The sequence below is a fragment of the Xiphias gladius genome, chromosome 15 (assembly GCF_016859285.1).
Source record: "Xiphias gladius isolate SHS-SW01 ecotype Sanya breed wild chromosome 15, ASM1685928v1, whole genome shotgun sequence".
Lineage (NCBI taxonomy): Eukaryota > Metazoa > Chordata > Actinopteri > Istiophoriformes > Xiphiidae > Xiphias > Xiphias gladius.
Window position 1 is genome coordinate 9,136,046 of NC_053414.1, and position 13,747 is coordinate 9,149,792.

Consider the following 13,747-nt stretch of genomic DNA (forward strand, 5'->3'; position numbering starts at 1 on the left):
GTTTGCAACCCACACCTGCGTAATTCTCTCCACACTGTCGCTGTACAGTATAAATCCCTATTACTTATACTAGGGATATATAATATGCATTATTTATCCCTATCATTATAAAAAATATAACAGCCAATCATGTGGCAGTAGTGCATTGTATAAAATCATGCAGATACAGGTAAGGAGCTTCCGTTATTGTTCACATCAAACATCAGAGTGGGGAAAAATGTGATCTCAGTGACTTTGACCGTGGCATGATTGTTGGTGCCAGACAGGCTGGTTTGAGTATTTCTGAAACCGCTGATCTCCTGAGATTTTCACGCGCAACAGTGTCTAGAGTTTACTCAATTTACTGCGAAAAACATAAAACATCCAGTGAGCGGCAGTTCTGCAGACGGAAACACCGTGTTGATGAGAGAGGTCAGAGGACAATGGCCAGACTGGTTAAAGCTGATAGAAAGGGTACAGTAACTATAACCGCTCTTTACAACTGTGGTGAGATGGAGAGCCCGGTCTGATGAATCTGGATTTCTGCTGAGGCACACAGATGGTAGGGTCAGAATTTGGCATCAACATCATGAATCCATGGACCCAACCTGCTCTTATGTCAAGAGTCCAGGCTGGTGGTGGTGGTGTAATGGTGCGGGGAATGTTTTCATGGCACACTCTGAGCACCTTAATACCAATCAATCATCATTTGAATTTCACAAAGCAAAAGTCGTCTCAAACTGGTTTCATGAGCCCTACAATGAGTTCAGTGAACTTCAGTGGCTCCCTCAGTCTCCAGATCTGAATCCGCCTCGGGATGTGGTAGAACGGGAGAATTGCAGCATGAATGTGGAGCCGACAAATTTGCAAAAAATAATGTGATGCAATCATGTCAACATGGACCAGAATCTCAAAGGAACCTTTCCAACATCTTGTTGAATCACCCCTTGAAGCACCCCTAGCCAAATTTCATATTTTGTTGATTTTTGAAGTGAAAATAAGTTAATACAACTCCTGCAGCAAAGAGACATAAAAATTAGCCTTTCTTCATCTGTTAATATACTGTTACTTTTCATTTCATAAATCTCAAAAATACAATACAAATTAACAGTATTTGTGGTATTTGCAAAATTACTACTATAAAGTCAATACTTGCCTACCCCAAAGTACTTTTGCATACATCTGTAGGGTACACAACTGTACACTAACACTGACAACAGAATGAAAGCAGGAGTAGTACAGTAGTAATACTTTCTGCTATAAACACAGTCTCACATTGTGTCCCATTTTATGGATGCAGAAATGACCAGTGTGCGCCTCTACACCTGTCAGCAATGTCGCAAAATGATGATGATTAATAAGTGTCCAAAATCTCAATTTATGGCTTATTACAGTATATAGGGAGAAGATAATGAGCGAATGACAGAGTGATTTTGGACACAACCTAAGGACACATCAGAGCTGTAGTTGGTTTTTATTTTAGTCAATATGTTTCTTGCTAGACAACCATGCTGGGGTTTTTGGGCGTTGTGGGTTATAGCAGCACAGCCCCCCCGACATTCTTTACTATATATCTCACTTTGGATAAAACTGAGGGGATAAGGGTGTTGCCAAATATATTTAAAAAAAGAAATCTTTAGAATTAACACTGTAATTGTTGTTCCATTATACACATTATATTATCCCAACAATCTGCAATAGAAACCAATCAACCAATCAAAAATCAAGCCAAGCTTTTAGAAAAAAGTTGGTTATACTTCTGGCTGCTTTTCCCTCTGGCTTAAGAATGCTGCACTGCACCCAGTCTGTCATGGTAAAATAAGGTTTTCTGTTGTAATTTATTATCAGCACAGTACAGTTTGGTTGCTATAAAAGAGTGCTGATCTGGCACCCTCAAGCATCTGATGCTAGTCCACTTTTAAAGGGTGCTGGGAAGATTGGTTCTGCTGTTGCGATAGAAACATGTGCATTCTGAACCAGATTGCAATGGAAACCCAGAGTGTGCTGAAGAACACATATGGTACACTGCTGTCCCCGGAGGAACTGGACCCAGTTCTTCAGTGATACACTATAGTGCGCTGTGGAGAGGTCAGTTCGATCTTTCTGCTGCCATACATGTTACTTCAGGTCTAGGATTAAATACTTCATAAAGGTTTCTTTATACTACGCTGGTAGCTGTTTTTTTTCCTGAATATGTTTTTGCTGTATAATTTACTGAAAATATCTTTTATACAACCACTTTTGTACAGAGGATGAGTCTTGAGAATTCAGGCAAGATGCAGCCTGTTTAATGAAGAACTATTGCTCTGTTCGTTGTTAGTATGCTCTGAATAAAACTCATTTATGAGAGTCAATAAGAATAGATAGATATATAAATAGCATTATTAGTTCTACAATAACTGAAGTCAGTGCTTCTAAAAACTCCTACAAATCTCAAGTAAGTCATAAGATAGTGTCAAGGACATGTAAATGGAGGACATGAAAGTCGCCAGAAATGGCTCTTACTCAGGTAATCAGTTTTGAGCTATATTATTAAGGGTATTGTATATAGTCACCGATCTGTGGGGGGATGAAATGAGAGGAGGCTTTGCTTCATATCCTCTTTTAATTAATATCATTATCTACTGTCCTCTAACCAGCACAACACACCTAAAGACGCACACCCACGTGTGCAGCAGCACTGAAAGGCTCCACTGACTTGGATTGGTAGAGCCTGGTATGCAGAGACAACGTCAGACAGCCACATCAAACACATGGAAAACCATATAGTATTTATCAACCAACAAAGACACCAACATTCACACTCTCTAAAACACACTCACAAATGTACACACTGACCCAGTGATGCACAGCAACAATGTGATATGTTTTCTTTGTCATGTTAATCAGTTCCTTAGGGGCTGGTTGCCAAAACGAAGTGAAGAATAAATAACATACCAGAACTACTACATACTGTACAGTATAGATCACTTATACAATTCAATCCTTCACTTTGACCCTGCTCCCCATTATCCTGCCCACGGCTTCTTTATTATTATCTCTTATTATGCTCCAGTCCCTCGCTCCTATTTTCTCACCTTCTTCACACGGTCTTCTTTTTCCATATTTAATCCTCCCTTTTTTCCATAACTCACCACACTTGGCTTGGCTAAGTGTATGGGTAAACAGAAGCAAGCGAGATACGACCTTTGAGCTAAAAGACCTATGAGAGGTTTTTCAAAGAATTTAATCACACACCTACACACGGACAAAGTGTGTAGTTATTAAATAATAAAATGTGTAGAAGAGTCTGGATTAATAGATTTTCTTACAGACTTTTTTTTTGGAGTCAGATCAAAATAAATCATCCATGTGTTGGAGGTGGAAGACTTGAGACCTCAGTCTCACTGCTGATTTTAATATCTGGGAAGGTTTTCTTTTAAAAATTTTGATGATGAAAGATTATAACAGACATTTTTAACTTTTAAAATTAGTTTATTTTATGAATAATATATCAGATATTTTAATTTACAATATTTTTTCTATATATCAACAACTAAGAATTGAAGGAATTTACCTGTATTTACCCAAAATACAGGTAAAAGCCTGCACATATGAAAAATAAAACATTTCACATACAATTTTTGTTTATTATGGTTATTTTTAAGTACACAACTGTCTTTTATTTTATTGAACTTTACAAGAAAGTTTAAATACATAGATTTTAATGTAAGTAGTCTCATAACATCCACACTCATCCAGAGTCTTACCTTGTATCCCTGGTTGATGCCATTAATAAACTGCTGAGGTGGAGGGTTCCATGTGAAGCGGATGGTGGTTGAATTGATAGCTATAACCTCTACTTCCTGCGGAGGTGCTGTGGGAACTTAAGACAGATAAACATACACATAATATTTAGCTGCACCAAGAGAAAGAGGAAGAGGAAGAGTGCTTAGATAGACTGGAAAAACATAAACAGTAACAGACTTGGAGCCCAAAGCAGCAGAAATAAACAGAGTTGTGCTTCTACTTTCTCAAGAAGTAGTTGTTTTAAATATCTCACACAGCACCATATTTCAATATTTCATGTTGAGACAGAATTCATTTTTTAATTAAAAAATTCTGCTAGGCTTGCAAAAGCTAAATGCCAAACCTACCCTTCTATTCTTTGCTGCAAAATGACCTAATTTCTCAATAAAATTCATCCCATCTATTGTATTTTGCATTTATGTGTTTTGCATATTATTACCTTAGGAATGGCTAAGTGAGATTAGGGTACCGACCCATCAGTAACTGATTCTGAAAAATGGAGGCTCATGAAGACACCTACAATGATAAATTGAATCTATTAGGCCTTTCAGTCAGTGACCTCAGGAGGCCAGACAGTGGCCACAGAAAGTTAGATTCGCTCACTGGATTTGTTGATTCAGTCCTGTAGTCACATTATTCTCCAAACCAAGCAGCCCTGTCAAGCTTTATTACCCAGATGATATCCCTGCATACTGCATCGTGGTTTATTGATTGAAAAACACAATGTATTAGATACAAGAATCATGAAATTTGATGAAACTTACAATTGGGCACTCCAACAATTTAGTGTTGCACTTCCATTGAGTTGGAGGGCTCACAAGAGACAGATTTAAAAAACATTAGAAAGAATTAAAGCAGCAGAGACCAGAAAATCCTGGTTTTAAGTTGTTAGTGTGGTACAAAAGCTCTAAAAATGCTGGATCCTACTATCGCCCACTTGAAGATAGTCTTTCATTAGGAAGTCGATGCCTTCTAATGGCTTCTTTCAAAAACCCCCATACTTCTACTTTCTAATCTAGGCTTTCTGTTTAAACTTCCCAAGACAAAGCCGAAATAACTATGGTGACGTTACTATGACAGGTTAATTTGAGGTTAATTTTTGAAAAGTATGGAAATCTCCCTCCGGAGTGGCTGCATAGAACATAGACACAGTATTGATGGGTAAACCGAACTACATGTGTTAAAACAGTGGAGTTCCCCTTTAATTTACATATACAGTATATTTATTTATCCATGGAAAGAATTTACTCGCTGTTTTTTTAGAATTGTGGCACACCAGCATTACTAGTATGCCTTACTTACACTTCTACATTTACCAGCTGCTAGGAAAACAAATATGCACACCATCCATAAAGTGTGTATTAGGCATTTGTCACTCACCGGAGCCTGAGTAAGAGAAAACAGAGTGTTGAGAGATATGATGGTAAATGTCTAACAATATGTTGTGGAATATACCATCTAAATTGTCACAGTTTTTCCTATGAAAGGTAGGTTATGTGTTCAATTTGGAAAAACGGAGGCTGGCAGGAGCTGAATATTGAACACAAGGGCTCAACATGTAGTGTTTGGCTCGCACAAGCTGGAGAAAGATTTACTTCATCCACTCTAAGACTGAACCACTATCTCTAACATCGATTTTTCATATATATCCGGTTTCTCAATGTCAGTGTATGAGTGTGTCTCTACATGTGAATCTTTGCATGCTATATGGAATCTATCAGCTGGTCAATGAAAGAGAGGGGATCCATGATAACACTAAACTCAGGAAGAGAAAAGTGTAACTGTGAAATGTGTGCGTGCATATTTGTGTTCATGTGTGTGTGTGTTTATGGGCACATGTTATGGTGATTACACTGTAAAGGGATTATGCTGATGCTAAAAAGCCGCAGAGCGATAATGCACTGTTGCATGATGGGAGTGCCCTTTACATTTTATATTTGAGCCAGAGAGGCCGGACGACACAAACACACAGGGAGAGGAGAGTATACAGAGTGGAAAGAGCAGAGAACAGAAAAAAAACTAGTGAAAAATGGAAGGCAGGAGATAGTGAGAGAAAGTGAACCAAGGGAAAGAAGACAGAGAGGGAGACGGAAGATTAATTGATATTAAAGATGCTCTCTCCCCCCCTGCCATGCTGACTGTACTCCTGGGGACCGGCTTCTAACCCCTCTCAGCTCACAGCTACAGATAAAACACTAAACTCTGTCCTCTGGGGGGAATCTTGGTATGCGCGTACGGCTGTATGTGAGAGAGCGGGAAAAGAGCAATGTTATCAGAGTCTAATGGTGAGTTCAAGCACATTCTTTCAGAGATAGTGAGAGAGAGAAAAAGTCCAATCCATCGCATCCACTCCCACTACACCACATTAGAATAATTAATGAGACTAACTCCTTCTCGTCAGTCTATAAACCTGTCCTAAACTGTAATAATGACCGGGAGTTTTATGTGCGCATGTGCGCACGCGTATGTGTGTGTGGCTGAGCCCATCTGTAATGATGATAATTTACTATTGGAATAAATGTCAGCAAGAGAAGAGCACGTGTTTAAAGGAGATTTACCCCCACGACCACTTCCTCTCGTCTTTCTTTACAATCTTCGCTTACATTCTCTCTTTCACAACCACTTCATTGATTTACGTTTGAAGAGTTGAAAGTGTGTTCCCCTGTGCACCCATGTTTATTACAATCAACACACCATTATATATCATATAATATATTTATAGAGCAGTACAGACACCCCTCCCCCGCGAACTCCCTCCAGCTCATCCAGTAGCATCCCGAGCTGCTCCTTGGCCAGATGGGAGAAGTAGTCTCTCCAGAATGCCCTGGGTCGCCCCTAGGGTCTCCTCCCAGTTAGCTGAAGCCGGTATGCCTTCGAGGGGATGCCTCACGGGTGACGTTAACGCAAGTCTGAACTGCATCGACTGGCTCCTCTCAAATCTGAGTTCCTCCTCCTATTATCGAAAGTGAAGTCTGCCAGCCTGTGGAGATACCTCATTGCGGCTGCTTGTTACTGTGATCTTAGTCATTTGATCACTACCCAGAAGAGTGAAAATTAGGTGAGGATGGTTTACGTAGTCACCAATACAACCCTGAAGGTCTCTGTGTACTGTGTACTTTTTAAGAGATGTGAGAGTCCTCACAGTTGCATCAAAATGTATCTTTATGCCCATCGTACCTTTTCTTTAGGTTCTAAATCAGAGAAAAGGCAAATACCTGGCCAGGTAAAGCAAAAGTCTGGGAAACTGGGAAATGTGGAGGTGCAAAGCAATGGCATACTCACATGCCAGTTTGTTTTTTTTTAAGTGAGTTTATTTAGGTAGAAAACCTATGCTCTTTGTACTTGTACATTTGCTCTCTCTCCAATGCCATCTTGACATAGAATACTGACATTCTAAGTATGGTGACCAAAACCCGACATCTGCTAAATATCTGCTAAACGTCACGATGTCAATTAGCCAACTTTGGGTTTTGATGTCAACCCCATTGTCATTTCCCATTAACGTCAGTCCGACGTTCGAGTCGTTAGAGTCCAGTGTCCGTCTGACATTACATTGATGTCCGGTGCCAGCTGGGTTATTAACAGTGACGTTCAAGAGCACATACCAATTACCAGGAACATCCTTTTATTTCTGTCTACAGCTTAAGTCTATTACTCAAGCTCTCACAGTCCATTAAATAATGCTCTCCCTATTTATCCACTCATCGACTGTACAACCACCAAATTTAAATTTGGCCATCTTGCATATAACTTGTATAAGAAATTAGAGGAAGTAACATGTCCTCTCAACGGGCGTGACCAAGGTCTGGTATTCTGACTTAAAGAACTATCGGCAATCTATTAATCAGAGAGGAGTACAGGGAACTATTGCTGTCTCATCTCGAAATTTTAATCATCAATTAAAATTGATTGTAAATCTATTCATAGATTCGCAGACTTCCAGCTCCAAATTTCTCTCGCACACATTTGCCCACGTGTATAACATAATAACAAAGTAGGAACATATGTTCACATAATGTGTACATAATGTGGGATTGCCCAGATATGAAGTCTTTTTTGGTCCAGGATTTAAGGACTAGAGGAGCACAGAAAAGATCCTTTTGGGCCTTTAATTACTGCAGTACAATTGCTGATACAATTACCTTGCCCTCCATGAATAGAAAATAAAAAATCTGTGTGTGCATCTTCACTCACCTCCCTGCAGAGTGTACTCAGTGACAGGACTGCTGTAGACACCCAGGCCGGCTCCGGTGTAGGCGGCCACCTGGATCTGGTATTGTGTCCAGATGATCAGATCTTTCAGCAGACAGTAGTTGGTCTCTGGGCTGCTGATGTTCTTCTCCTGGTAGTCCCCTGGCAGCCCTGCCAGACGGTACCTACAAACACACATAGACACACTTGTAAATAGGTTGATTTGTAGGAAAACAAGTGTGACAAGTAAGGGAGTTAGTAATAAGTCAAAATACACAGAAAAATGTATGCACATATGAACAATATTACAGCTTCAGGGTTGTTGTTGTCCCTGGCTCTTCCTACCCACATTTAAAGTGTGCATGAGCTAGAAAATAAACCCTGAATTGCTCCTGATATATGTATACAGTATGCATGAGCAAAACAATGTAAGTTGCTTTGGAAAAAAGCATGTAGGAAATAAATGTAATATAACCAAATCTACTCATAGAAATACATCCCCAGCCTTGAACTACTTTGCAAATAGCCTTAATTATACAATAATATAAAGTCATACCAGTGTGCTTACCGTATATGCTTGAATACACATTCTTAAATAAGTAAAAATTAGACTTTCACTCGGTGTCATTTATGTTGGCCGTCTGTGAGGCAGAAAAGCTATGCTGACTGATTTTCTATTGGCGTGAAGTCACTTGAATCACGTCAGAATCCCTTAAGAATGAAAATCTTCAATGCTAAGTAGACATCTCATAATAGCACACCTTCAAGGCCTTTGCTTTAATACTTATGATATAAATGTCCACTTAAAAGGATATATGACCTGACTAGGTGGGGAGGTGTATTACCACTTAGTTATTGTACATATCTGATGGAATTGAATGGAGTAATAATCCACATGTCAGCGTTTTAATATGGAACCTATCCACTGTAACAAGATATTCACATGTTTCACTGGCTGAGTAACCGCTCTATCACACATGTTATATACAGACACAACACCCAGGACCAAACACACACACACAAAATCTCAAATGCACTAAGTGAGAGGGCGTCGTAGGCTGACATGGGATCTCTGCAGTGGAGAGGAAATAACCCCTTTTTCCTCTCTCTCCATTTGACACACTGACATTCAAGCTGGGGGAGGAAGAGTAGGAGCGGAGAGTGACAGAGGAGAGAAAGTGGGAGAGGATAGGAGAAAGAGAGTGAGGATCTGCCAGCGGATACAAGAAGGAGAAAGGATAATCCAAAGGGGTGCACAGGAGGTGGAAGCTCTGTCCTATAAAGCTGAAATGATACAGTGGAGCTGTACGAGTGTGCATTTCTATTTTCAACTGATTCCTGAAGTGGAGGCTGATAACACAGTGAACGGGGATAAAGACCTGATAACTTCTACTACAATCATATGCAAATTTGTGTGAGGCAGCTAATGACAGTTTGATTACACACAGTGTGTCACACTTTAAACAGACATCAAAATGAAGGACTTTGGACCAAGGGCAGCCAGAGCATCTGAAAAGAGCACTCGTGTCTGTGTGTGAGTGTGTGTTTGGTTATGTGTGTGACAGGGACAGAGCAGGGCAAAGACAACAACGAAGGATTTCTGTGCACGAATACGTAATGTAGCAGCTACTGTTTTGCGCAGAATGAGTGCTGTCCTAGTCTGACAGGGAGGAAACATATGCAATCTAGAACATTCTACAAAAAGCCTTTAAGTACCTACATCCAGTTGGACATAATACTTGAGGTAGTGTATGTTATGTATGAGATAATACCAGACAAGGTGTCATTTTATTTCTGATCTCTTTCCTCGTCATCGCATACGTTGGCTTTTTTAAAATTATTTTTGGGGCGTTTCAGCCCTAATTAACAGTGACAGTGTAGAGACACAGGAAAGACAGGGGAGAGATAATGGTACGTGCTTAACCAGGTGAGCCACTGGCGCGCCCCCGCTTAGTTGATTTCAATATACTAAGCGGGGGCGCATGAATATGGACTCATGCAAATATCAGTCTCATTTGTAACTAAATTTGCGTGGTTCTCACAGAGAAATATGGTTGCACAAATACCACTAGTTGAAAACTCTTAAGCCGTTGCTACAGTTTAATACTAGTGCATTAATTTAGACTTCCAAACGAACTGCATCGTAGGTGCCCGGTTATACCGTCACTGTTACTAAAAATTAATTGATAACTTCCGGCCAATCAGAACTGATAATTATTCTAAGCTTTGTAATAATTCTGCTGAGCCCCTGAAGCCACAGTATTGTTTAGTACCTTGAGTCAAATACTATCAAAGGAAAAAACTTATGTACTTGAAACAGCAAAATTTTGGGGCCATTCGATTCTTTTCTATTGAACTACCGCAATTAGTAGATTTGTTTGTGAAGTAAATCTGCACGAATTTTTTCGTGTTGAGTTCAACTTGGGTCCATTTGAACAGCAAGCCACCTTGACAGCGCTGACCTTTGAGAGAACAAATAGTCAGCGAGTCCAAAATGGAGGAAGCTATCTCAGCTTCTTAGTTGCGTAGCAGCATTCACTTCTATTCAACTTCCTCTATTGGTGTTTAAACTGCTCCACATAACTTTATTTTATAGAGCTTTATTTACCTTCTTCAGTAGCTCTTTATAGAATTAAATGACGTACAGTCCTGAGGACAAAATGCTGGGGGGAGTAAACCGCACAGTATAGTGGAAATAGGAGGCTTGCATGGCCATTGTGACTGACTAGCACTAGCCTGGCTGGGTTAATGTGTTTGAAGTTACCAATTAGCCCAGCGAGTGGTCACTGTGTCACCAAACCTCCAGAACCAAATATTTCGCAACAACGCTTTTGACTTTACCATAAATGAATGCCCCCCTACTAGCCAATCAAATCAATATTGTCACTGGCAATACTATAAAGCCAAATATGTAGGTGTGTATGTTTCTGTGTGTATGTATACCTGAGTACATATCCTCGAAGGACTCCGTTGAGCTGGGGTTCTGGTGGAGGCTGCCACTGGACCATGATGGACTGGTTGGTCCGCCCACTAGCCACGATATTCTTCGGAGGAGCACTTGGTGCCTCCTCCCTCAGCATCAATCTAATACCCACACCCCACAGAAAGAGAAAGAACGAGAGATTAAGCTTGTTAGGTGTCTAGTAATGAGAATATCACTATTGCTGAAGAAATGTAAGTGTAGAATTTGTCCCTTTCATGTGGCATCCAACATGTCAGTTATAGTTTGCACAGGACCAGTATATTAGAAAGTAGGCTAAAAAGGAATTTTATGGTAATTCTCTTCCCCCAGTATCTTCATCTTCACTGGAGAGATATATGGGCCAGAGCTGCAACCTATTATAGAAAGTCATCTCAAAGCTTAAGCAGCTCTGATGAATACTCAGTCATTTCTGTGCTCGTGTTTCTTGTCCTTCGTTCTCCTGGTGTATCTTGAAATTTCATTTAAAACATTTGTTTTCAATCTCTGGCTATATTGTTAATTTATTTCAAACAAACCACTGCTGCAGCTGATGGAAACGTTTAATGCAGCACTTCCAGTGCACCAGAGGATTCCTCCTGGGAATGATCGCACTGACACTGGGTGTTTAAAACAACAAATGTAAAAGCGTTCATGAACTCAGTATGAGTTGGATCACTATTGTTCTGTTCACTGGCAGCAGTGAACAAAAAAAAAATGAAATTCCTGTCTTAATGTTGCAGATTACTGCTTATTTGCTGTTTTATTTCTCCTCTTTTTAACTTGAGGATTTTCTACTTATGTTTCATTTTTTCTCCAGCAAGCTTTGTCTGGGCCTGTTCCTATTTCAACCTCGACCCTAACACAATCACGCCAGTAGACCAGCTCAACAATTTGATAGCAATAGATAGTTAAACCGCTATTAGAAGACAATGAAAAAAGAGTTCATCTTTTTATTTCAAGTTGGACACTATGATCCCTCACTCTCTCTGCCCCCTCCCCCCTCTTCTGCCTCTCTGAACCTTTCCCCATCTTTCCTTTGACATTTTGAACTACTTCTCAATTTTTTTCTCCCCCATCTGCAAACTTTCACCTTTCATCCATCATGTCCTTTGGCCTCAATTATTTCATCTTTCTATCTTTTACTCATCTCCTTCCCTCTTCTTCTACTCTGTACCCCACCACCACCACCACCCCCCCACCCCCCACACCCGTGATTACAGCTCCCCGCCCTCTCTTGGTTGGGTAAAGCAAACAGGGCTGAGCTGGTCAGCTTCTGGCTTTAATGTAAGCAGCTCAGCTAATGTAATCAGAGCCATATGTGCTCACACACACACATACAAAAAATACACATATAAACACACCAAACAAATTTCTCCCAGCTTAAGACAGACTGCTACATCCGCTGGTCTTTTCCCTTCCATGGATTATGTCTGGAGATTTACATTACCTTCTCTCTACAACCCCCCTCATTTCCCGTCTGTGCCCCATCTCTCCCTGAATGATTCTCTATAAGCTATTGGGCCATTAGCCATGGACTGTCTCTCTGTATTTGTGTGTTTGAATCTGTATGTGCCTATAAATGTGTGTGCAAATCTATATGCGTGTGTCTGCGTTGAAGTAGGGGTATGAAAGCTGTTAGCTAGAGACTTGTGCAGGCGGATATATGGCGCAGGCCAGTGGTTTTACAGCTGTGCTTTACTTCCATTAGGTTAGGCACAGACAGCACCAGGTGTTGCAGGCATGGACATCTACACACATACACACACACACATAGGCTAATGGGCCTTGTGTAAACGAGATGGGCATCAGTGTAGCCGTCTGGAAACGGGGTATATATAATCCTCAACTATGCCACTGATTTTGACTGAAGTAGATGACGCACATTAATGCACAAACTCACGCTACAGTGTTTGTGGGTGTTTGTGCAGTGGCCACACAAACACCCACAAAGACGTAAAGTACTGAACAGATGCGGTCAGTCACCGTTTGACTGCAAATGAAACACAAACACACAAATGCACACTGACACACTTTTACTTGATAGCAGAGACTCCTTGTGGATTTCCTTAATTCTCTCCCAACTATTTACAAGTAAATATTACATACAGTTGGTTCAGCATGAGGACATCAACCTGACACAGGGGATTAAATATACAAACCCCAACCCATACATGTACTGCAACCAAACAAAACAAACACTATACATTGCCAGAATGCCGAGTGACACACTTTCACTGTCCCTGGTTATTAAGGAAAAGAGAACATTTTCTGCAGGACTCATTTTGTGAGTCCCTGTGCTGTGGGAATTAGTAAAAGTTTCTATCTGTGTCATTCTCCGCAGTTTTGTGCCCACTGGCTCTCTCACTAAATCAACGTACACACCGACTCTTAAATTCAATGCTGTTACTGGGATGTTAAGTCTGCCTGTATTAACTTTGAAGGAATTTAATAAAAAAGTATTAAGTGTATTTTGTCATAATTAGTGTAAGAATTCTTGAGTTATGGCTAATAATTTGTTTTGTGAGGTCACAGTGACCTTGACGTTTGACCACAAAATTCTAATCAGTTCATCCTTGAAGCCAAGTGGATGTTCTTGCCAGATGTAATGAAATTCCCTCCAGGCGTTCCCAAGATATCATGTTCACCGGAAGGGGACGTACGTACAGATAGACGTACGTACAGATGCAAGGACGGACAATCCAAAAACATAATGCCTCCGGCGGCGGCTGTTGCCGCGCGCAGAGGTATAACAACAAGGAAGAGAGAGAGAGAAACCAGATTTAACGTGACTGGTTACAACCAGCTAGATAGATGAGGTTATTTTCC

The 13,747-nt window shown here is 40.4% G+C and overlaps 1 protein-coding gene across 1 annotated transcript in view; it reads right to left on the reverse strand.

Annotated features, from left to right (window-relative positions):
• LOC120800465 (protein sidekick-1-like) overlaps nucleotides 1-13,747 on the reverse strand; it is a 240,610-nt gene that overhangs the window by 52,593 nt on the left and 174,270 nt on the right. Inside the window, exons 18-20 of the mRNA XM_040146590.1 lie at nucleotides 10,903-11,043; nucleotides 7,963-8,144; nucleotides 3,729-3,844 (exon numbers count right to left, since the gene is read on the reverse strand). Coding sequence (XP_040002524.1) covers nucleotides 3,729-3,844; nucleotides 7,963-8,144; nucleotides 10,903-11,043 — 439 coding nt within the window. The remainder of the gene's footprint in view (nucleotides 1-3,728; nucleotides 3,845-7,962; nucleotides 8,145-10,902; nucleotides 11,044-13,747) is intronic.